Source organism: Toxotes jaculatrix, chromosome 4, assembly GCF_017976425.1.
Source record: "Toxotes jaculatrix isolate fToxJac2 chromosome 4, fToxJac2.pri, whole genome shotgun sequence".
Classification (NCBI taxonomy): Eukaryota; Metazoa; Chordata; class Actinopteri; family Toxotidae; genus Toxotes; species Toxotes jaculatrix.
This window is the reverse complement of record NC_054397.1, coordinates 21,589,976-21,614,023: the sequence shown is the minus strand read 5'-3', so window position 1 is coordinate 21,614,023 and position 24,048 is coordinate 21,589,976. Positions and strand designations below refer to the sequence as shown.

The 24,048-nt window shown below is 41.2% G+C and overlaps 2 protein-coding genes across 2 annotated transcripts; both read right to left on the bottom strand.

Moving 5' to 3' along the window:
* Nucleotides 1-1,932: 1,932 nt before the first annotated feature.
* On the bottom strand, nucleotides 1,933-6,887 carry LOC121180794 (germ cell-specific gene 1-like protein). Its single transcript, XM_041036441.1, has 5 exons — nucleotides 6,599-6,887; nucleotides 4,502-4,549; nucleotides 3,632-3,784; nucleotides 2,874-2,985; nucleotides 1,933-2,227 (listed from the first exon to the last, which is right to left on the bottom strand). The coding sequence occupies exons 1-5, from the start codon at nucleotides 6,885-6,887 to the stop codon at nucleotides 1,933-1,935; spliced, it is 897 nt and encodes a 298-aa protein (XP_040892375.1).
* Nucleotides 6,888-12,285: 5,398 nt separating this feature from the next.
* On the bottom strand, nucleotides 12,286-22,715 carry sec23b (SEC23 homolog B, coat complex II component). Its single transcript, XM_041036451.1, has 19 exons — nucleotides 22,558-22,715; nucleotides 20,470-20,697; nucleotides 19,998-20,055; nucleotides 19,759-19,845; nucleotides 18,854-19,090; nucleotides 18,587-18,669; nucleotides 18,345-18,489; nucleotides 16,879-17,037; nucleotides 16,570-16,685; nucleotides 16,350-16,473; nucleotides 16,155-16,235; nucleotides 15,958-16,047; nucleotides 15,629-15,735; nucleotides 15,114-15,267; nucleotides 14,813-14,890; nucleotides 14,421-14,582; nucleotides 14,167-14,253; nucleotides 13,818-14,039; nucleotides 12,286-13,087 (listed from the first exon to the last, which is right to left on the bottom strand). The coding sequence occupies exons 2-19, from the start codon at nucleotides 20,688-20,690 to the stop codon at nucleotides 12,998-13,000; spliced, it is 2,301 nt and encodes a 766-aa protein (XP_040892385.1). The 5' UTR covers nucleotides 20,691-20,697; nucleotides 22,558-22,715; the 3' UTR covers nucleotides 12,286-12,997.
* Nucleotides 22,716-24,048: the final 1,333 nt, after the last annotated feature.

The following is a 24,048-nucleotide window of genomic DNA, read 5'->3' as shown; positions in this document are numbered from 1 at the left end:
GTCTGAGATCAGTCCTGTCATTTTATAATTTTGCATCAGTTACCGGAAAGGGGTGATTTCTCTGGAATTGCAAAACATTTAGTCCTGCTGTAAAGGCAGAAGAACAAAGATAATTACTGTAGCAGGGCTTTGAGAGAGTGCAGGTTCACCTCTTTAAGCACCTTTTTTACAAATATATTTTAATAGTATATTTCTATGACTGTGTATAAGACTTGTATGACAAATAGGTAGTACAACGTATACTCAATAGGCCTTATCTGGTGCCATTTCAAATGTAATTTCTGTATCATAAACATAAGTTGTTAACACTGTATATAGTGTCTGTGAAATGTGGATGAACACGTGATGCAAATTAAAGAAAGGAAAGAAAAGAAAAATTCATTAATGTCCCATGCATATTACATTGTAAAGTATGGCATTATAAAGCAAAATATCAAGGCCAAATTAAAGCACCAACATTTATGGAATGAAATGTAATTTTGCAGACATGGTCTGTTCAGAGAACACTGCCCTCTGCAGGGACTGTGTGCACAATACCACAGCTCAGATGTTGAGCTTTAGGTTCATCACACTGTTTTCTCAAATGTTATTCTTGGACAGTGGTTCTTCAGTCATATTAAAAATCCTCTCCTCACATTTGGACAAAAAAAAGAACAATATCACTGAATATGCACTGTTTTGGTTTCTAAAGTTTAACTATTAGACACATGGTGTCTCATACATCCACTCTCTGAATGTGCACAAGGTTTAAAGTTCCCACATTGCAAATCCTGGGATTACATTTATGTCTCAAAGTGAAATATAAGGTGACTTTAGAGAAACTTTCCCCCTAAAAGCCTTCTGGTATCAAACTCAAGTAACAGTTGCTTAATATGCAAAACCTGCATTTATATATAACAAATAAACATTGGTATTAACACTAATGCCAATTATTTGCCAAATTTGGTTTTCACTCATATGGATGTGATACTATACATAGACATAGATGATGAGGGGGACAATCCCCCAAACACACCCGGCTGAAATTAGGCCCTTGGAAGCAACAATGGCCAAATCCACCATATTTGTCCGAAACACTCAGAGACACTTTGATGGCATTGAGTTTTTATTTTCCTCCAACCAAAGAAGATACATCAAATAAAATGACATGCTATACTGGAAATGTGTGATAGTCCACTCACAGCTGATCATTCTAATCCTGCCAAGCACTGACCCTTCATGCCACATAAATGTTATAAGTTTCACAGCATATATATTTTTTAATCTGATTAATGCATGTGTGTGTCACAAATGCTTATTTGGACTTCGTAACACAATAGAAGTAACTGATGTGAACATCCAACAAGTGAAATAATACACAATTTTCCACCACCATTCTGTTTACAAACATACTGCACACATACACTCCACAACCTATTTACAATTTATATACTGTATTTAGGCACATCATTTGCAGTAAGTATATGTGGTTTTATTTCACATTTTATGAACACCAGTTGAACTGTCACCCTGTCTCTGTGAATAGACCATTAGATCATTTGCATTGATTTACTGGTTGACTGAAACATGTTTTGTAAGGCTATTAGCATCTGAGAGACCCTCACTATATTTGTAAGGGTATACTTAACATTTTATTTTTAATCTACATTGTGGTAGATTACACAAACCGAGAAATCAGCTTCATTCATGAGATTAGCTCATGTCCAATTTTTCCGGGTCTGTGCTGGACTGCTGAACTTGAACCTGGTGAGACTTGAATCAAATCTCTGTGACCTGTTTCGATTAAGGCAGTGTTGAAATGTATTAGATGGAGCTAAAGATCCTGTGAGGCATTCATCCCGTACTGAGCACAGAGCGGAGAGGGACAACAATACCTCCGTCCGTGAAGCTGCCACACTGAGAGAAATGCCACCACCTACTGTCCCGTCACATTCAGCACTGTTCCTCTCCTAAAGATGCTGCAATGTCGCTCAGGTCCAGAGAGTCAGCAGGTATGGGAGTTTTCCTGCCGCTTTTCGGGGTCTGGCTCGAATAAACCTCCACAGATTTAGAGATGGAGTGCACGGAACGTTCTTGGAAATATCCGAACGCCTCCCTTGCGTGTTCCTCACGGATGCTTTGCTCGAAGGTCTTCCGTTTGTGCCTGAACTCGATGACGGTTTTCGTATACGAGTTGAGGGTGGTGACCGATGCGCCCATACAGCAGGTAAAGGACGCCCAGGCCATGCTGATTTGAACAGAAGAAAAAAAAAATTAGACAAACCAGCACATGCTGTGACTCTGCTGGTGACCCCAGCTTTGTGATGAAAAATGGTGAACACCTGTGTAAATCCAAATAGCACTTTGACATTTTTCCCTCAATATTTTGTGGATGTTGAGATTAGTGCCAATCACTATAAGTCCCTCGGCTCCCCTCATGCATGCGGGGCCATATGTGAGATCAGACAATCATATCGTCATCTCATGTACCTTTCAGGCAGGTTGGTTAATGCCAACAAAAGGTCAAGAATTGCTTATCCTTTAAGATGAATTTTCAGCATACTGTGCGTATTGTAAAGGAGTGAAATATTATCCCCTTATGCAATTCCAATCACGCCTGTATTGGGGCTTTGGACACCAAAGCCTAATCCTACCATAACATGAGAGCTTTGGGCTTTTTTCATTACAGTTAGTGAAGCTAGGGAGAGGTGAGAGCAGAGCTACAACCCACTATTTGGGGCTGCTGCATGCAGAATGGAATTCCTCATCTGTTTGCCTAATAGGTGAGTTGACTTCACTTTATTTATATACCTCTCTAAATGCTGATTCCAAGTGCTTCATATGAAATTCCTAAACAAAAACAAATTGAGTATGATCTTTGAGTTTAGTCATACCAGAAGGACCAGCCATAATCCCAGTTGTAGGGCCTCCAGTCAGGTGGGCCGAGGCTGACGGTGACCTGAAAGACCTGTGTGTACATCACATGAGCCACCATTCCAAGAAGACCTGAAATCATGACATAAGGTTCAAAAGCAAAATATTCACAAGAATTCAGCAGAAGTAGGTTGATTTTTTTTCCACAAGCACAGACTCAAAGCATTTTCATGAGCACACAAATATGCATATATGTAAACACAATAAAATAATACATTTCCAATCTTTTTAGCCGTAAATCCCCATTTAAATAGTTTATACTTGTTCATTCTGAGCTTTTTTAGACATAGTCTACAAAACATATCTTATCACTGCATCATCTTTAATTCCACTGGTACTTTCTGTGCTTTCATCTCATCAACCACTGAGAGAAACTAACAACGTTTTTTCACCTTATGACATTGTCACTGTGACTCATTCTGCTATTAATCACATTCCTGCCTCATAGATTTTCATTTTAGTTTGGATGTATTCAGGAACATTACAGGAAAACTGAAGAACTCCTTGGTTGGAGAGAGATTACAGTTATCAGTGAGAGCTAACTTCATCTTCTAAATTTATCTGAAAAGCAAATTATGTTGTTTGAGCCCTTTATCAGACCACATAACCAGCCATGGAAAATAGAATCACTAAAAACTCTTGAATATAGTGCCTTATACGCAATAAAAAAAAACTCTCACAAAAACATTTCAGTTAATGACAAATAAAATCAGAATACCTGAGAGCACAGTGAAGACAGCAGCGAAGGCATTGAGCTTGAGCCCATCGATGACGTTGCTGGAGTGGACCAGCTCCAAACACATGAGGCTGAAACCTACCATCAGCAGGACAATGTACAACATCTCAGAAACCAGGGAGAGCCACAGCATCCCTGCAAAACAGGAACAGGATTTGATTGCAGTAACATTACATTAAATCAAAACTGAATTCAGTGTAATATAACCCATTGTACAACAACCCCATAGTCAGCTCCAGGGAGGTCTTTAGTCTCCGTGTTCAATATTAGCCTTAGAACAGACACTAATATGATTGATCTAACATGTCGGTGGTTTCTAATGCCACTAATTTAGGCTGATGGTAACAGGAAAGAGGCTGAATTTAAGCTAAGCTCTCCAGTGTTCTCCAAGCCTTATTCAGCTTCCCAGTGAATCAAGCCAAATGTAATCTGGATGCACAAAAATATCTCTGCCTCTTCTTCCCTCTTGTTATTCAGTCATTCTGACACTTCACAGATTGGCAGGAAGCGAGGATTTCCCAAAGGAGAGTGTCAACACAGCTGAAAATCCTAAAACCTAACACCAAATGCTTGTAGCTTCCCCTGTGTCCCCATCATTTTATATTAAAGGGATAATTCCCAAACTGAAAGTGGAGGACTGGCAGACTGAAAAACTGGGAAGTTGGAGATTAAAAATGATACTGAGGAGGTGTTTATAGGCTGTTGAAACAGTGGCTGTGCACAGCTCAGCAGATAAAAATGACTGTAAAGTTTTCAATTCAGTTCATGTTTGATATGATAACTACATTAAAAACTGAAGTTTGAAGAACTTTTCTATTATGATTAGACTGACGATGAGCAGTGGACACTCACCTTTCTCTGATGCAGGGGCCAAATCAATAAAACTTCGGCATCTCTCACCTACAACACAAAAACAAAATACTGTCATGACAGCACAGTATATAGGCAGCTGCACTTTATGTAGAATTCTCTATGCAGCTGAACAGGAATAAGTGAGCCATTTGTTGGCAGCAACGTTCAGAGGAGGACATAGGAAATGTCAAAGGTCAGAGAGAACCCGTTTGGGATTAACAAACAAAAAACTGAATACAGAAATGCTCTTAGTGCTGAACTGATACAGGCTTTAGTCCAAGTCCTAATCTGTGGTTAACTCCCAATTTCTGTCTAGGTGTGTTTCACAGGATCAGCTCAGACAGTGCGTGACCTCCTACCCTGTGAATCTGCACAGTAACATGAAATTCAGGGTAAAAAAAAAAAAAAAAAAGACAAAAAATGAATAAACAGAAAAGTTAAACAGGAGACTGGGGCTTCTGATTTAGTGTCAGCGGATGGTGTGCTGGGCAAGACCACTCAACATCTGGTTCTTGAATTACAGGTACATGCACAGAAAAAGAGTAGAGATATTTTTCTGTTTAAAAAAAAAAAAAAAGCCCTGCAAAAACACTCACGCCTGTTAAACCTTGAACACACTGTGACATGTAATGAGAGCCTGTGTTAATTTAACAAACAGGATATAAAAAGTCACCCTTGACACATCGCATTCCTGCAGATGTGATGTTTTCCCTCTGTCATCTGTCGATCGGAGAGTGTCGCTGGATTTGTTTTAAGTGGAACACTTTAATCAGGTACGTGGAGGGTGGCAACAGCTGTTTTGAGGAAAAACTCATCAAGGCCCCTGTTACATAATCCTTATTAACTCAAGCTGTCTCGCCCCCCCCCCCCCGCCTCCATCGTACAGCCATTTGATGAGATAGACATGTACTAGCAATTCACTCTTGAGAAATCTCAATGTGCAGTTCATGTCTATTCCTGAGGATTGTAAAAATGTATTATTAGCGGACGTACAGGGTTATACCAGAGATGTGTTTCAGTGGATGCTGGAATAATACCTGATCAAGACTCAGCGAGGCAGCCAGAGAGGACTTCTGGGTCCTGATCACACCTTCAGCCTGTACTTTTCATGACCATGATCACTTCTGACACTCATTTCCTTCTCAGCTCAGCTCCCCCTTTGGTTCCCTTGTTATTAAATCTTTATTCCAGTATGATCAAATTGATTGTCCATGAAGCGGAAGTGGTAATGAAGCTTGAGCACACATCATTCACTGTTTTCTGCTCCTACTGGCTTAAGCTCTGAAGCAGTCACCTTCTGCCACTATCAAGTGCTGCACAGTCATCCAGTTAAAGCCCTGGTCTGAGCACAATGTGGAGTGTGAGCGCCGTCCCTCTGTCCTTCTTTTTACTGTCTTTAAACAGAAGCTCCTGTGTGCTGCTGTTTGCTCAGCATTTCATGCCAGATAAAACCAGATAAAGCTAAGCTAAAGCTAAGCTAAAGTTATCAGATATAAGTAGATTGATATTATTGGAGGGTATTATCCTGAAATTGTCACGAAATGTAATATCTCAGGGCGACTAATCTCTATTTGAACTAAGTTACATTATGATGAATGAGGAAGGAAAATGACAGATGTTAAGAGGTGAACATTTGTTTATCTGAGTTTGTGTTTTAAATTGTTTATGGCCAGTCACTGGTTAGGTGAGGGGGGAAAATGCAGTCATATGCTTGGAAATTATTTTTTAGGTGTTATAAAGTAGCTCCTACGTTTTTAGATTTTAGATTCCTACGTTTTCAAAAATTGATTTGATTTTCAAATTAAAAGCACAAATAAAAATATAAATTTCTAACAATAAAATGTAAATGTTTTAAGATAATTTCACTGAACATTATATTGAAAGATGTCCCTCCTTTAAGGGTCACGTAAAGTTTGTAAAGTTAGACACCTCAGCTCTATAAATCAATTCAGTTGTGACATGTGAACAGTGAAATGCCTCCTTAAGCACCAAATAACTGTGACTAAACGTGAAATATAACGTCAAGCCAGCTCTGCACACACACACACACACACACACACACACACACACACACACACACACACCTTCTCTTCTTACTTTCATCGTGGATGTTCTCCTCGCATGAGAACCAGATGCCGGTGTGGAACTGACGGAACAGGAACCTGTCGTCCCCGGTCTCCCAGCTGTAAACCACCTTGTTGGGGTCGGTTTCGTTCACTCCGTAGTCTATACACTGGTGTGTCCGCAGCTTGCTGCACTTCGGCTTGGGGACTCTCTGGGTCCCCACGCACCAGTAAGTCGTTATGAACGCGGTGATGGAGAAAAACAGCGCGAAGAAGTTCAGGCTAACCGACAGAAGGGTCCTGCATCTGCGAGTCGTCTTCATTGTCCGTGAGAAGGATGCAGCGGCGCGCGGAGGAGCGAAAAGTTCATGGGTGCAGAGTGCTGGAATAGATGCGCGAGCCCCGACCAATTCCCAAACACACCAGGTGTGGTAAAGGTCCCATTTGGCACTCCACAGTTTTCAAATGACTCCAGTTAATGCGCAGGATATAGACAGCATCCCTACAGCGAACTCAGCTCTGTGCTAAAGTGTCACATTCCCATCATTAGACTTTTTTCCCCCCCTCTCTCTCTCTCTTTCACATGCGGTGCCCCACGAGCGTCCAGCCTATAGGATGTCACGTTGTCAAAGGATTTGACACTCACAACTTCCATCAAGTGTGGATTTTCTTATGATGCTCCCCCCCCCGTCATTAGGATGCCTCCCTCCCTCCATCGCCTACAAACAGCTTATCAGCCACAGCGATCATCAGCCCGGGTATGTGTAGGACAAAAGTTACTACTTATATAACATACAGTTGTATCTCAAAGGGAATATCTTCACCCAGATTTCACTGTATAACTTTATGAATTTAAGAAAACTTCTCAATGAAGATGATTTAATTAAAGAGCGACTCCAGATTTTTTTTCTAGTAAATCTAATACATTTTCTTTAAGTAGGTCCTAATATAATATAGTAATAGTAATATGGGTCAGCATGGGCTTAGCAGGCACCTACATCTCCCATAATGCAACCCAGTAGCTATTCTAATTACACCCTCCCTGCAGCACAACTTGTTGGACAGGATTTCTGTAAAAAATATTAAGTTTCAAGCTCAGTCTTACTGGGGTTAGTAACTTCTCAAACAAATTTGTTTGCAAAAACTGTAGTTGTTTATACTGCGCTTTGTCCGTTTTGTCCATTTATTTGTTATATTTTATTAATCACACCCCACTGTGTTTTGTGTCCAATGAGAGTGTATCCTACTTGTAAAAGTAATGCTCCTAAATGAAACTGGAAGCACAAAAAGAAATTAACATTTATCAGTGATACATCAATAAAGGATTAACTATCTAGTAAATGAGAACAGTAAGGGATAGTACAGTTAACTTTAGGTGCTTAGCTACTAATATTACTATATAATATATAATAATATATAATGAGTAACCTAAAGCTTAGAGCAGTTGGTACAGATAACTGTACATCCTACAGATACTACTTTACTGACTTATGTGTTTAAAGTTTTAATTCCCGACTTCGAGTCAATCCAACATTTTGGCTACTATTCAAAAAATATTCTGAACAAATATATATTTATTAGTCAGTAAAATCAATAAAATGTTCAGTTATTTCTTGTTAAATTCCAAACAGCAGTTGTTGTTTATCTGTTAGTCCTTGCCTTCGTTTCTGAGAGTTGTTTGCGTTTTCAGAGAAGCTGACCCGTGCTCTCTTGTTCAGAAGGAGGTCACGGAGAGGATGATGAACCTTTTGCTGCTCCTGGCCAGACTGATGGTGGCCTGATGAGCTCTGCGCACTGTGACAAGCAGAGATGACTCCACGACACGTGAACATCTGCTAATCTGAACTGTGCTAGAGAACAGAGTCAACACAAATGTTGGCATTTCAAAGATGTTTCCCATGAGTATCGCAATTCTTCGTGTGAGAATGAGCTAAAAATACAAATCGTTTGAGCCTCTTGGCAAACAGTGTTCACAACCCACAACAGTAAATGAGGCCAGATAGGCCTGACATCTCTGTTACCTCAGCAGTGTGCCTTCATCTTCAGCCCCGGAGGCTTAGCTCCACATCAACATGACTCTGAAAACTGACAAATCAGGCCAAGGCTCTCCACCAAAGTGCCCCAAATACTGCTGAACAAGCTGCTGGTGATACCGCAGGTAATTACTACATTGGCAGGGTGTTGGATATAAAGTTGAGGAGTGAAAGTTACACACACTGTTGCAGTCACACAGGGTTGAATCTCCCACTTCAAATATTATGTTCTAATATTTGGCTTAAACTTACAGAAATAACAAATGTAATTAAAGGCTTTGATAATGGTTGAAAATATTCCAGGAGGAGACCCAGTGAAACACTGTTGGATAACTCAACACTCCCCGCTCTGTGAGTAAGACCCCTCTACACATCTCAAAGCTTCAAAAAGTGCTCTGTGACCTTAAATCACCCAGAGGTTCTTGCCAACAGCTAACAAGAGTCTTACTGAATATCAGCAGCATATTGGAAGTCAGAATACTTGGCGACAGTCTGGTAAACACTGCTTATGACGTCCATATGGATGGCGATAGGCTGTCTCCTGTGTTTGTGGCAATAACAAGAAGTTAATCCCTGCTCTCAAGTTAACACATTTTAAGTCCTTTGCTGCAGTGTGGGGAAATGAATGTTCATGCATGCACCAAAGCCTAAAGTAGGAGAGTAATTTAGTTTGCAAAAATTTCAGAAGAAGCAATTCTATTAAGTATGCAGCTCACACCACCTGGGGATACATGTAATATGACTTTCAGACTTTTTCTGGAGAGGTTAAGTATGAGGGCAACATCTGACCTGTGCTGTGGTACTATGGTAATATGAGACAATAGGAACAGCACTTAAAGAACATTGCTAAGGTCAGGGCCTTTTTCAGCTCATTATTCTGGTTTTCCTGTCTTCAGCTTGATTGTTTTGGTTCACTCTCACTGCTGTGAAGTGGACAGTTGTTTCTAGTGAAAAAGCTGTAAGAGCTCACACTTTTTGCTTTGGGCCAAATACCAGACAGGCACAGTTAGTGTCTGGTCCAGCTAGACTAGCTAGTTGAACATGCTGCAGCTAAAGAGCCTGGATGTGTCCCTTGGGAGTTAGTGGAGCTCAAAACAGAGCTAAAAGGAGAGGGACTATTTCACTGACATTCATCAGGTGGCCAGAAACATGGCTCCAAATACAAAGTTGATGTTGCTCCATATCTACTGGACGTATAAAAAGTGACTGTGTGCTGACGAGTTTGCCATGTCAGCTTAACATGTGATGATATGTCGATGCTGTGCTCACACAGCTTGTTTCCTCCAAGTGGTTAAAAAAATCTGTTATTGCACATTTAAAGTGAGACTAAAGCAGCTTAAGTAGAGATAACAATCTTCTAATTACATAGGAAAACTTAAAGCCTACACACATACTTGCTCAGTTTAATACAAGCTGGAGTTTTGCTGCCACAGCCTAACTTCATCTCGTATATGGCGGCCAATGTTAGCTATCTGTACATGGATATAGCTGTGTCACTGACGTCACTGCGCTGACTTCATTATCTTCTCTACTTGTACTTCTGTTACACTACACTTTTACTATTGTCCTGTACGTTAGATCCCAACAGCATATCAATAGCTCTCAGGTTCAACAGCTCCGCTTCATTGCTCCTTCTTTTACTTCTCTTCCATACTCTCCCAGCCAGCTGCCTGCCATACAGTACCATCAGTACAGACTGTAGTCGTCACACTGTGGCCTCTTAATTTTCAGAAGTTAGTTTACATGGTCTTTAAATGACTGAATTTGCAAATAGTTTTTCTCAAAGTTAGGGAGGACTTATCTCTCGACAATTTATTTATTTATTCACAGCATTTTTTGTTTTGTTTCATAAATAATTGTTTTGTCTTGTTCTAAGTTTCTGTGCTTGTGTCTTTCTGTGTTCATGTTCTTGCACACTTTGTGCATTCAGATCTATGAAATCTGCAATGCAAAGATTATTATTGTAGGAGGATTATAAGAGGATGGTCCTATTATTGGGCGTGACTGTTAATTCTTGTGTCTGTGGCAGTGAGATCTGGGATTAACACTTTACATTTATACAAGCACACAGTTTTTAATATACATTCAAACTTTGGTTTATGCCCTATAATCTTAATCACTGAGAGGACCAAATCTGTATTATTTATAGTATGTGTCATCCTACTACCATATTTTGTCAGTCATAGTTATATAAACATGCTATGACATATTCTATATGGAAATCTTACATAAGTTATCTGGGACAGAAGCCAGAATGGATTTCTCTGGCTGCTGGACTAGAACTGATCTGTTAGGATTTGATAGGAGATAATAAGAGGAGACATTTCCTTACAGCTTTGCCTAAGCCTGGGAATCACATGGACATGAGCATCATGAATGGTCACTGAAGACGGAAAAACAGTGGGTTCAGAGCAATTTTTAATGTTCTTTTGTTCCTCCGAACGTCATCGGACACGCACAGCTGCAGCCTTTGCAGTCAAGATGGCCAAGCATATAGCCACACAGATTAATGTGAAGATGTGATTATTTTCCCTTTATGGGATCATTTCATATCCATGTAGAGTACGGCCCCATGTCACATGCAACTGCACCATTATCAACTGAAAAAAATGCATGGCTCAAAAAGGAGCTTTTGGTATTGTGCATGTGTATCCATGTCAAAAGAGATTAAAAACCATTGCATTGCATCTTTTTATTTGGCCTTGAATACCTTTGGAGCATATTATGTGGCATCAGAGCGCAAGATTGTAAGGCCTAAGCTCTTGATAGACACAGACTTCATTTGTATTTCTGTGGAAACTTCCGCTTAAAGCTGCTAAGAGTAGAATTTGCCTCTAAACAGATAGCCCCTACGGATTAGTCTTCATAATCTGCCGTTCACTGATCCTCGAAATCATACTGTCTGGGTGCTCTGAAATCAGCTTACAGTGACAGTAGATGGTGTGCGAGTGGTCTTATGATTGGGATTGCGTGTCGTGTGGGCTTTATGTACAGTAGTGACGAATGAGAAAAAGACAATTGTTTAGGGAGAGTGTCGCTTCCAATCTGCACACAGAGATATGTCACCTGCTGTCGTAGCAACATGCCGTGTGCCTTTCTCTCGCACACACCGGCATGAAATGGTTCAAATCTGCAACACTAGGCAGTAAAAGTAAGGCTATTCCTTCTGCTGCACAAACAGATGCCTGGTGGTTGAACTGAGCATCTCCGGTAACCTCTGACTTCAATGTGAAAATCCACTTAGTACACTTCAGCAGAATGGATTTCTGTTGTGTGTATGCATCGAAATTGAAATCACTCAGATGTACTGTGGCCTAAAAAAAAAAAAAAGCTTTCGGAATGGATAGTACATGCTGGTGCGAGGACAGACAACACAGACAAAATCCGTTTCCTGTTTTCTTTATATGGATAGCATTAAGAATCCAGACAGGATCTAAACGAACAACTGTCTTTTATACAGTCGTACAGTATATTAAAGTTTGATTACAAAGACACTTGGGCAGTCGTCGGGTGCAAAATACCAGATGGCGAACGAGATGGGATGAGTGGACTATAAACTATGGAGCGCCCTATGAAGCCTAAGTTAAAAATAAATGTCAATGTTCGTCATTGAAAACAGTCAGTCTCAGTTGAGTTGATGTGATTGACTTCTATTCCTCAGAACATTAATCCTCATTATTCAGAGGGAATTTTCTTGGAAAACACTTAAGGTATAATCCATGTGGATCCATTTTTTTTTTTTTTGGTCAAATGAACTGTGGTTAACAAGTCGTCAGCGTGAAGACCGATTAGCCCTGTGTGTGAACATTTCTCAACCCGCATTAGAGGTACCATTATAATTTATTAATGAGAAAAATTCTAGACATGTCATCTTTAGCTATAGACAAAGCAAACACAAATAAGTGTCCTATGAAACAGCACCTTCAACCAAGTCTGATGCGGTAGACACACATTTTAGAACAAACAAACAAACAAGCAAACAAACAAACAAACAAACAAACAAACAAACAAACAAACAAACAAAAACACATTAAATTATTAGTCTAATCATTCTCCATGTCAGAGGTGATATCAAATATAAAACAGAAATAGAGAATTTGATATTGCTCTCATGAGGACAGGCTGGTTCTAGAGTACTGGAGCCGCTTCTTATAAATAACAAGTTGAAGAAAATGAGTGACACTTGTTTTCTTATTAGGAATGTGCTGTTTTCTCCCTTTTTCTTTCCTTTTTGCATCATGGAAATGTCACGTATGATTCAAGAGAGAACACTGTAAAAATCAAGCAAGGACTTTCTGTTTTTGGCTCCTTTTCAAAAACAGGGGAAATGTTAATGGATCCCGATGTTAGAACAGGAATGTGGTATCACTCCTCCTTTCTTTGTGGTGGGACAGAGACGTCTACGCTGAGCTGGAAACAGCCAGTTTCTTCAAGTGGTCCATGAAGACCTGCAGGCTGACGTCATCGGTGAGGATCGGGGCTCCTGTCTCCTACAGATGCACAGGGAGGACAAAAATAGTGGTTGAATTATTTACCCACTTTACAAACAAACCTTTCCATGACATAACTCTGATCCCATGATCACTTAATGAATTAAACATGTTTATCAATGCGAATAGCTTATGCAAGACCTTGTTCTCTTGATAATCTCTTTCTCAGACTGCCAGAGATGTATTCGCAGCATTTGCATACAGCAAGTTATAGTTCAGCTCTTCCTTGACTTGGGAAATAAGAGATTCCTCATTTAGACTCAGAGGTTAGCTTATCCAACCTGTGTTTGCTGACAGTTTGACTTAAATCTTCCGAGCTGTCAGTGCTGGATGTTTTTCATCCAGCCTACAGACAATCCTGGGATTTTAAAGCTTTTGATTTTGACAAAAGGAGGAAATGAGACAAACTTTTATTCATCGTTTCATACTTATATGTGGTTGTGAGGGCTCTGTAGGAGGTTGCACATAACCTCAGCTGAAGTGCCATGAAAAGGCAGATAAATGATATTCTACTGAATCTGATAGTCTGGAGAAAAGGTTTTATCTTTCCATATTTAAAAGCATCTTTACATTCAATGAACTAAAACCAAAAACAACCTGAAGGTTTAGAAGAGTTTTTAAGATGCCATTTTGCATTTTGATAACCATTTGATAACCTATTTCCCCTTTGGGTAAATCTGATCTCTAAAAGCAGTGTATTTAAATATTGCATGTTGTAGCTGTACTGTACCTGTCCCCAGGCGTAGAGGTTGTTGTGGGTCTGTGACGGGTTGACCTTGGAGAGCAGGAAGCGAGCCTGTGAGCCTCCGTGCTCTGTGTCGATGTAGCGCGGCATGGGGAAGCGCGTCTGCAGGATCTCCTGTGCGTCGTCCAGAGGAGCCTGCAGCAGCTGTTTGAAGTTCTCATACTCTGCCATTTCCTGGTAGCCTGCCTTTCGCCACTGGGCTATGGTCTGGAAACAAAGAGGAAAGTGACAGCATTAAGATATGATTGCTGGTATCACAAAATAATTTGACAGCCTGGTCTGCTGGTAATATAAATGAATAGATGAATTATTAGTCTGGGGCCTGCTGTCTCACCTCTCCATGGTAGATAACCAGCTGGAAGAAAGTGTCCATCAGCAGGATTCGATCTGGCAGGATACTGCTGCTGTCCAGGAGCACAGGCTGCGAAGAACAAATCCACCCAGGACACGGTTAAGAAAAAAAAAAATCCAAGCAGCAAAGACATTAGCACAATGTTTCACGCAGAGACACTGTGAAGAAGCGTCTAGGAACGGAAAGTTGGACTCTCCTATCGTAGATAACAATGGTGTGGAGGGTGTGAGGCTGACCTCTGGTGGTCCATAGAAGGAGTATGAGTAGAGGATGGGCTGGATCATGATCAGGGACTGGGTGAGGTCCTGCCTCACAAAGTGGTGCCTGTAATAGGATGACTCATCTGGGCTGTTGTTGAACACCTGCAAGAAGGGTGACCGCCGCAGGTGGAACATAAACTGCAGGGAGAGGACAGGAGAGGACAGGAGAGGAAGAAACAAAGTTATTAAAGTGAATAATCTCAGGTCAAGAACCTGCCAAAGGTTTCTGAAAAGCAGAGAATCATATTGCAAATCAGTTAAAATGGTGACAGTCTTATAATTACAGTTGATGAAGTCACATTTTAATCAGAATAATAAAGACAGCAAAACTCTTATTTGTAATGTCTTTACAGATTCAGATGGTTTACCTGTGGGTAGAGGGACAGAGACTCCGACAGTTTGAAGGATGTAGGATCATCTTTATTGAACTGGCCAAACTTTTGACACTGCAACCAAGGGAGACAAAACATTGTTTAAATGCTGAACATACCACAGAATAAACCTTATGTAACCCTGGCACGTCATGTAGCGGAAACACAACACATCAACAATCACAGAATTACGTTTTAACTATTTATACCAAACAATCCTAACAATGCCAACTATGTATTGTTCCTCTCATCACAAAGCATAGGCGGGGAGTAATCTGGATGTGGGAGTGCCACTCACCAGGCGGATGAGCTGCCTGTCGAGCCAACGCAGGACATCGGGCCCCTCCTCCGACTCGGCTCTGAAGACTCCCATACGAGCCATGAGCACGGCGGCCGCTTCTTGGTCGAAAGACGACTCGATGTGCTGAATCTGGGATTGTGCATCTGCCCAGCTTGGGTAGGGACAACAAGAAAGAAAAAAGAGAGAGAAAGAGGGAGGAAAGTAGGGGAGGAGAAACCACAGATGCGCAGGTGAGTGTGGGCGTGGTGTCAATGACGCACATGCGTCTCTGAAGGCGTCGTCCTAAATTGCAGGAATGTAAACATCCTTTTGAGCGAGGCTAATATTGATTCTAGCTGTCACTTTCTTGACTTAATGCCAGGCTCATTATAACATAAGTCTTTTCAGCAAAAGACTTGTTAGCTTGTTAATAATAATATGACAGTTTGACACAGAGCAAAGTTTTAGGTATAGTCTTTCCTGTCACAAATCACTTAACAGTCTCTATGGCAACAGTAAAAGCAGAGTCTTACTTCCTGGCGATGGTGGTGACCCGTATCCTCCTCTGTGTGTTAGAGTGCTGGTACTGGGTTACAAACTGGATTGCTCCTCGGCCACCCTGTGGGACGGGTGCATTGTGCTACACACACAAAACAGTGGACAAAGTAAGACGTCAGTTGACAGTCATTCCTCTCTTGCATGAGCCAAACAAATGGCCTTCTACTACAAGAAAGAAGTGACACAAAAAGCCATTGTTTGCCACAGTTATTCACTTGTTCGATGAGATTAGCAACTGTAGCTATCAGCAGCGTACTGTGATCCTGTCCGCTCAAAAGCTACGGTTCAAATCCGTGTCTTTTACCTGATTCACCACTTCGAAATAAATGCCCAGAGTGGTGGAAGGGTTGAGACTGCACACTTTCCACTGGTTTGTACCACCGATGCCCATCTCCTACACAAAACAGAGAACATTTTTGGATGAATGCTGCTAAATAACAGCTCTTAGATTACCTATTGTGAGAGTAAAGAATCTGAAACTCCCAGTTTTATCTGACTCACATTCTCTGAAACACAGGAACCTTTGGAGCTGAGTGAAACACACGGTCCAATGGCCCCGCAAACCTTCAGCTCTCTTGACGTCTGTACAGACAGAAAAAAGACAAGACGTACGTTCAACCTCTGCAGCTGATTAACATCAAAAGCCTAAATACAGCAAGTAATGACAGTTACTCTGATAGTAAACTGCTTCGTTACCTTGACTTCCAGGACACCTCCAAAGGCCATGCGGAAGTCTCCATTGTAGTCCTTATTAAAGACTCTCTGGAAGGTTTGCTTGAACAGGGAGGTATTGAAGGAGTCTCCCATCACAATGTGGCCCCTGATAACAAAGCACAAAAAAAAAGTATTAGGATGCTAAATTAAGCTTAAAGCAAGACACGCCCTCAACCCATTAAAAAAATAAGGGCTGACGCACCCGGTGAGATTAGATAAGCACTTCATCTCCAGCAGTCCAGTCTGGTCCAGGGCACAGGCGTAGATATCAATACTGTGGCCGTTTACTGCTGAGCGGTTGGCCAAGGCTTCATAATACTGTAAAAGAAATGAAACAATTCGATGTCAGTGAACACATCCACAGTAGAAATTGTAAGAAATGGGTCTGTCTTTCATAGGTGGTAAAAGGTTTTTCACAATAACAAAAGGAACTTTTTTATAATAAGATTTCACTCAAGCAGTAGTACTGTACTGGACTTTGTATGAGAGGGACATCCACATCATTGTTCACCTTGGTGGCTTTCTTTAGGTGCCGAGCGTTGTCCTTCTGGATGTCATGCCAGGAGCGGATGGGGGTTTTCAGCTCATCACCCACAACCATGCCAGGGCCCTGGGTAGGGGGCCCTCCGATGAACAGCATCACGCGAGCCCCTGTGTTGGGGAACGTACCCTGAAGGGGGTAGAAGAGCAGGAATTTGGTTTCAGTTAAGGGCAAATACCATTGGGCCTGTTCTCAAATTCCAATTTAAGACTTTTTTTTTTTTACTATGACACAAAGCAATTGTGTGGGTTTTTGCCAGCTGAAATATACAGTATGCAGTTTAAACTTTACTGTTCATAAATTGGTGCTTTCATAGGTAAAAAAAAAACAAAACCTCAGTAAGTTCTGTCCTGTAGCACTTGAGCTGAATCCCTGTTTTTAGGCTGTGGATAATGAGCTCTAATGGACTACTGACCTAGTTCTCAAATTTGCCATTTAATGAAGAGTGTTGTGGAGGGTACTGCCTTATTAAATAAATTAGGATCATCTGTACAAATGCAGCCACAGTAATCCATAACAGAACATTAAAAAAACAAAGTGTTTAATAACACTGAATGTGGGCTGATTGATTTTTTTTATTATTTGTTGATGTGAAAGCTAAAAATAAATTTCACACTGAGCTAGAAAAGCTGAAATCCAGCTGAACTCAGACATTTATAAAGGCCCAGCAATGAGCAAACCTGACATCCAACACTTCCAACAAAGTCCATAGTCCAAGAGTCTGGGAAAGTCCACGACGCAATGATATATTTGGAAACATGCCACATAGTGACAACGCTGCCTGAATGAGCTTTTAATGTAACATTTGATAACGAGTTCTACGTAAATGCTGATTCATTTATGAAGGGACCAAGTGTACTCATTCACAGAGAACGATTAAACAAATGAGTCGGCTGATAGTGGACCGCAACTGCTTTTTGCAGCTCTGCTTTGTACGTAAAAAGACCCAATCATCGAGTCAAATGCCTCTTGACAAATCACTGAATCTGAAGCCAAATTTATTCTGACCAGGACTCTTCTCCTATCTGCTGAAGGAGAGTACAGCAGGGGAATGATCTGTTGCTCTATCAGTTATATAACTCTGTAGATTAGCAGTAGGAGAAGAGAGGATAATGAAGGTGAAGGGAAAAGACAGAAGTCAAAGCCTTTGGACCGACAAAGCACATGTACTGTTCTTGTTCTTGCGTGTGTTTGTGAACACTTACACGTGGCACAACTGTCTTGAAGAGGCCAAAGTTCAGGTTACTGTGAAAGATCTCAATGAATGACTGCTAATTTATTTGTGCCAAGAGCATCTGTGTGTGTTTGTGTGTTTGTAACCAGGTTAACTTTTGTTAAACCACACATAGAAAGTACAACATATCCACAGGTCAGCATTATCTGTGTCTGCTTTATGTACAATATTATTTGTTTTTCTGTATGTGTGAGGACTCTACCTCCAGCAGGCCGACAGCAACAGACAGTGCAACACCAGTGGAGCGGAGTGGACGTTTGCCCTGAGGGACAGGCCAGGGGTCTCTCTGAAGCTCCCCAAGCAAGTCCGTCAGATTCATATCAACTCGGTGCACAGGCTGAAGGAACCTGGATATGAACACACACACGTATGTTAGACAATGAAAACAAGCAGCTACCATTAACTGTCAAAAGACACAACAGAGGTGTTACTGTTTCTACATACTTGCAAGAGGCTGAGGCATCCTGAGGGGCCACTGGACGGCCTTGGTGTCCTGTTGCTGCTGGCTTCGTTAAACCCAGCATCTCCTGAAACACACGCAGACAAAAACAAGTTGAACAGAACGTTTTCGTGTCAGCTGCAAACTTCCTGGAAGACTACCAGAGGCATTGTCAGAGTCATTTGTCATAGTTTGTCAAAGTTTGTGACACAGACACTCAACTCTTCATTTTTCTCATTCCTCTGATTCCCAATGACTTGGCCCCAACCCACCTGGATCTGTTTGGAGTTCAGGTCTTTGGTGCCCCTGAACACGTAGCTCTTGGCGATCCCCTCACAGCTGAGTTCGTGAACCTGGACCATACGTCCGAATGTGATTAGGCCCACCAGTGCATTGGGTGGCAGCAGGCTGAGGGACATCTGCAGGGACTCCTTGAGGGCCTGAAGGTCCTCCTCTTCCAAACACGTGTCCACCACATAGAGGAAGATCAGAGGGGCTGGGGGCCCACGCTATAAAGAGGCAGGAGAGGAAAGTCAGGCACTGGTGAAATCATAAGCCTTGTTTCCACACTGTCATATTCAGTGAGGCAGTGGGAATTGTTCATTTCATATTTTTATTGTTTTGTTCTTGTCTTCAGAGAAGAAGGTGCTAAATTGACTTTTGGTTAGTTGATAGCTGAATGTATGCCTCTAAGATATTTGCACAAGCAGAGACACTCTGTGATCATTAGCAGCTCACGTTACCTTTGAAAACCATCTGTATTATTTATGATGCTACGCTTGTTAGCCACAGTATTTGTCTGGCCCTCACTGGTTGCAAAGTCTAACTTTAATTACTAATGTTTACTAATGTTACTAACTGCATGATTACGGTAAACTAATGTGCCACATAAGGTGCTCCTAACTGCAAAGTATATAAATATTTCTTTTGCAAACATGTACGTGAATCATGGACCTTTAGTAAATCATTCCTGAACCCTAATATTTAGATGTGTCACGGATGCAGGGTGACACTCTACTCAAATCCATGGCTTAAAAATAAAAATAAGAACTCTCCTATTTTATAGGTTAATATTGGAAATCGTTACTATTCGCCTTTGTACAAGTAAATCTTCAGTGCATACAATCCTCTATGCATAGGGCTGAGGTCAGAGTGCTGACATGTATGTAGTATTCACCTGTACTATGTACTCAATTGTAGAAAACTGCGGCATGAGTTCAGCTGGTTGGTTCACTTCTGATATGCCTGCGTAAGATGGAGGGAACTGCAGAGACAAAGAGAAAACCAGATTAACCAGCTTAATAAATGAACACAGCTGGTCCTTGTTAAGTTATTCAGGCTTAAAGAAATGTTGGCAATAATTAATTTCAAATAGAAGCAACTAGACTAAATCGTGCGGTGACCGTCAGTACTTACTGGGTTTCTCTGAAAGCAGAAGTTGCATGCCCATATTTTTGCTCTGAAGTCCACTTGACTGTAAAAGAAGGATCAGAACAATTTAGGGTTTGGATCCAATTGGCAGGAGTGTCCCTGTGACTGATAATGGGCTGCGCAAGGTGTATTTGCAGTTCTCATATACCACACCCAGTACTTATAACACATCAGCATTTCCACATGCTGATGTGTTAAAAAAATATTCAAACACACTGCATCAAGTTTGAATCTCTACAGCCTCCTTTCATCCTTATTCACACTTACTCTTAAGAATACTAAGCATTACTTGCATAAATGGTTAAACCCAATTCCCATGTAAAAAAAAAAAAAGTAAGCAAAATGATACCATGAGTCAAAAATAAAGGATGTTTTCTGGTGTTTTGCACCTGAAAAAACATCAAACATACAAAAATGTATCATGGTCATATGGGTATAGTTTTTCTGTCTGACTCACCACAGTGGGTTAAGCACTGCCTTGCAGTTGGCTCGGCTGCACAGAACTGGTTCGTATTGGACCGGCGGCAGGTCAGGCCTCTCCTTGAGGGGTGTGAAGAGGCAGGAGACAGGGACCACGAGTCTGGTGGCTTCCAGACGGCTTGAGGGCCAGAGGTTCCAGCTGAATCTCACCCCATCCCTGTCTTCATTCTGTTGGATGAACTCCTGGTAGGTTGCCATCTCCGAGCTTCAATGGAAAAAGAGCCCAACACACCACAGATGAGGTTGTTGTCCCAATGGAAGAACTAGATGCAGTGCCGGTGACACTGGTAGTCCACACTTGTTTCTGCTTTTCCTGCTGCTGTCTGCTTGTTAACTCTACCTACTCAGACTGGCTGCAGCAAACTCTTTATACAGGCGCTCCTTTCTCTCCTGTGCTAAAAGAAGACGAAAGCATGACGCACAAATGTGTAATCGAGAAACCTGACCAGCGTGTTTTGATGAGGAAAGACAACAGCGCAGAGAAACCCCAGTGGTATTTATAGGCTCCACCTTTGCTGGCATTTGTCACTGAACCATCTACTCTACGACACCTTTAGCAAAGCATCACCAGGGATCTTGTTTTAGCAACTGTATACTCTCCCTCTTTGTAACCATGACCAGAGGACACAATACAATAGCATTGCATGGGAATTACAAGAAGAATGTGGAAAGACGAACAAAACAAAAAGTTGCAATCTATTGTCAGCAAGACATAATATGCAGTGTACAATGTGCTCTTAACTACTGTAGGCCACACAACTGTACACCACCTAGAACTACAGCACCTGATTATTTTCATGATCTGTCAACCATTTCTTCAATCAACCAACTGTTCAATCAATACGGTAACTGTAAGTGAAATTTCAGCTATTCAAAGCCCAAAGTGACATCTTCAAAGAATTTTTTCTGCCTCATCAGCAGTTCACAATCTAAAGATATTTAGTTTATCACATAAAACAGACAAAGGCAGCAAATTATCACAATCTGGAGGCTGGAGCTGGGAATCACTTCTCAAAAATGTGATGATCTCGGCTCTGTTAGAGCACCAGATTATTCTGAATTGTGGATTTATTTTAAGCAAATAAATAAATAAAGATTTGACATTGCATGTGACAGTCATATGGTCTGTGAATGAGGATTTTTTTTCAGATTTTCACAGTAGCTAAAAAATATACCTATGCCAAAAAATTAAATGTAACTAACTTTAATTGGGTGACCTCTGCATCTAATCACAGCTGAAGCAATTAGTGGATTAAGTGATTACTTCATCAACAGAAGAATAAACAGCATCTAATTTGATAATTTATTAATCACGTGGGTAATTTTTCAATCAGAAATAAACTTTCCCCAGCTTCTTCCGCCACATTGCTGCTCCTCTCCATCTCAAGTCATAATAAACTGTGGATTATTGTGGTTGTGATGGAGTGATGGTCGAACAAAACAAAACAAAACAAAACAAAACAAAACAAAACATCTGAAGACAACACCTTGAGACGTTAAATGGAAAGTAAAGAAAATGTCTGTTGTCCTATATGCAGCGCTTTCTTACGGAATGTGACCTTTGCCCGGCCACATCTAAATAAGGAGATATAGAAGCAATATTAGTGAGGGTATTTCGCTGATTTGTCCCTTTTTGCCCTCTGTGGGAAAGTATGTGGAAACCTTGTCAATTTCTTTAAAAATAGACATCCCTACTTTGAACTATTTACACGGTAAAATAAACCTGAACACCTAGTCTACAACACGGGCTACAGGCCACGTATTATCACTGATGAACCCACCAGAGAAGGCTGGTATCTGTCTTGAACAGAACTTCTACTCTGAAATCATCCAACTATTAACATTTTCGCGGTCTGTGTTCCCGCGTTGATTCACACCAAACTCGTTCACAAAACATTATTTTGTTGGCAGTTATCACTCAAACATCTTCAAGCTAGCGCTACGTTGTACAGCTGCCGGTGGGTTAGCTAACGGAATGTAGCATTAGCCCACTTCCTGTCCCTTCGTAAATGGAAGCGGAAAGACGGTCGCTCTTCTTTTGAGCAAAATAAAATCCACTGCTTACCTTATATGTCAGGTTTGCCTCAGGTCTAGACAAGAGCGAAAGAGTACGTTCTATTAAAAAACAAGTTACAGCATCTGGAGGTCAAAAAAGCCGACGGATATCCAGGGACACGGAGGGACGACGGTGAGGAGAACACTCCCTATCAGCCGGCTTCAGCACTTTACTAGAATGACGTGTTACTCCAAGATCAGTCGTCTCCTATTGGCTCTTCTTTCAATGGCGTCAATACGGCGTCCTCGGCGTACGCACAAGAAGCGAGTGACTATGGGAAATGAAGTTTACGGGAGTTGGAGTAGCTGTTATCCTCTAACGAAAGTATTATACAGTTTGATAATCTCCCTGTTATCTCAACACGTAGTTACCGGGTGTGTAAAGAGGTAATTTCTACCTGTTTATTGTCTGTGCTTTGACCGTTTATACAAAGTGAACTAGGCTACGTAGTCTGCCTAAGAAGGCCTACAGTTTTGTGGTACTTTATTTGGATAGTTCTACTCCACTAAACGTTAGAGTGAATTATTGTCCTCCTGCTTCGTTTTCCGTTTATTTGAAAGTTATTAATTAACTCTGCATGCTCCGATTTTACATACAAAAATGTGTGATCGTCTTATGAAATATGATGCATTTGTATGTACCCTGTAGTAATACTTAATATTTGGTTACTCCTAACCATGTTCACCTGTTAGTGTTTACTACTGCTCACAGCAATTAAAGCCTCCTTTCAAATAAGTAATGATTGGTAAGTAGCATATCTACTCTGCTTTATGTTTTATATCTCAAGGTCACACAAACCCTTGTTGGTCCCCATCACCATCCATGGTGCTGGAGTGAAACTGCAGCCCGTGGTCATGCTGCGTTCAAGGCTGCTTTCGTATTCGGGGGCATTTTGACATATGCCTTTGTCAAAACCCTATAGGCCTGACAGCCCATATTTTACACAGCCTATATTTTAGTGACTGAACCTTCAATAACCGATGATTGAATATACTCAAGTCAATAGTTTCAAGTTGAAATGCTAGACTGCAGTGCACATAAAAAAAACATAGGACCTTAAGGTTGCAGTGAATGAGTAAGCTACCTATGAGGAAAGTGCTACAACAGGACGACAGAATATGAAAAGAACTTTTATTCAAGCAACAGTAATGGTCCGTTGTGTGCTTTAACATGTTGTAAAGTTGATTACATTTTTCAGAGAGTCATTTTTGGCAGTCACAGTCCAAATCAAATGTATTCCAAATATGTGCTGCCTGTCACCGCACAGCGCCAGTGAGACATTTGGGAATTTGAAGGAAACCTCATCTCTCCAATTCAATTTAAAGTAAATCCGACAAGAATTGAACTTCAGCATTTCGTGCAGCTTGTTGAGTAGAATGACTGTGAACGTTAGGTGGCGCTGTAGCCAAGCTGTATTTTTGGAGCGGCACAACCCCCTGGAGGCAGAGGGAGAGAGAGAGAGGGAGAGAGAGAGGGAGAGAGGAGGGGCGGGGTGGGGGT

What these genes read in the sequence shown, in the direction of transcription:
- LOC121180794 (XM_041036441.1), bottom strand. Translation starts at nt 6,887, where the DNA reads ATGAAGACGACTCGCAGATGCAGGACCCTTCTGTCGGTTAGCCTGAAC. An exon ending in GGCCCCTGCATCAGAGAAAG is followed by an intron (nt 3,785 to 4,501) that starts GTGAGTGTCCAC and finishes CCTGTTTTGCAG; the next exon opens with GGATGCTGTGGCTCTCCCTG. An exon ending in GATTATGGCTGGTCCTTCTG is followed by an intron (nt 2,228 to 2,873) that starts GTATGACTAAAC and finishes TGTTCAAATCAG; the next exon opens with CATGGCCTGGGCGTCCTTTA.
- sec23b (XM_041036451.1), bottom strand. Translation starts at nt 20,690, where the DNA reads ATGGCAACCTACCAGGAGTTCATCCAACAGAATGAAGACAGGGATGGG. An exon ending in GATGCCTCAGCCTCTTGCAA is followed by an intron (nt 18,490 to 18,586) that starts GTATGTAGAAAC and finishes GTTCATATCCAG; the next exon opens with GTTCCTTCAGCCTGTGCACC. An exon ending in GAGGTGTCCTGGAAGTCAAG is followed by an intron (nt 16,236 to 16,349) that starts GTAACGAAGCAG and finishes CTGTCTGTACAG; the next exon opens with ACGTCAAGAGAGCTGAAGGT.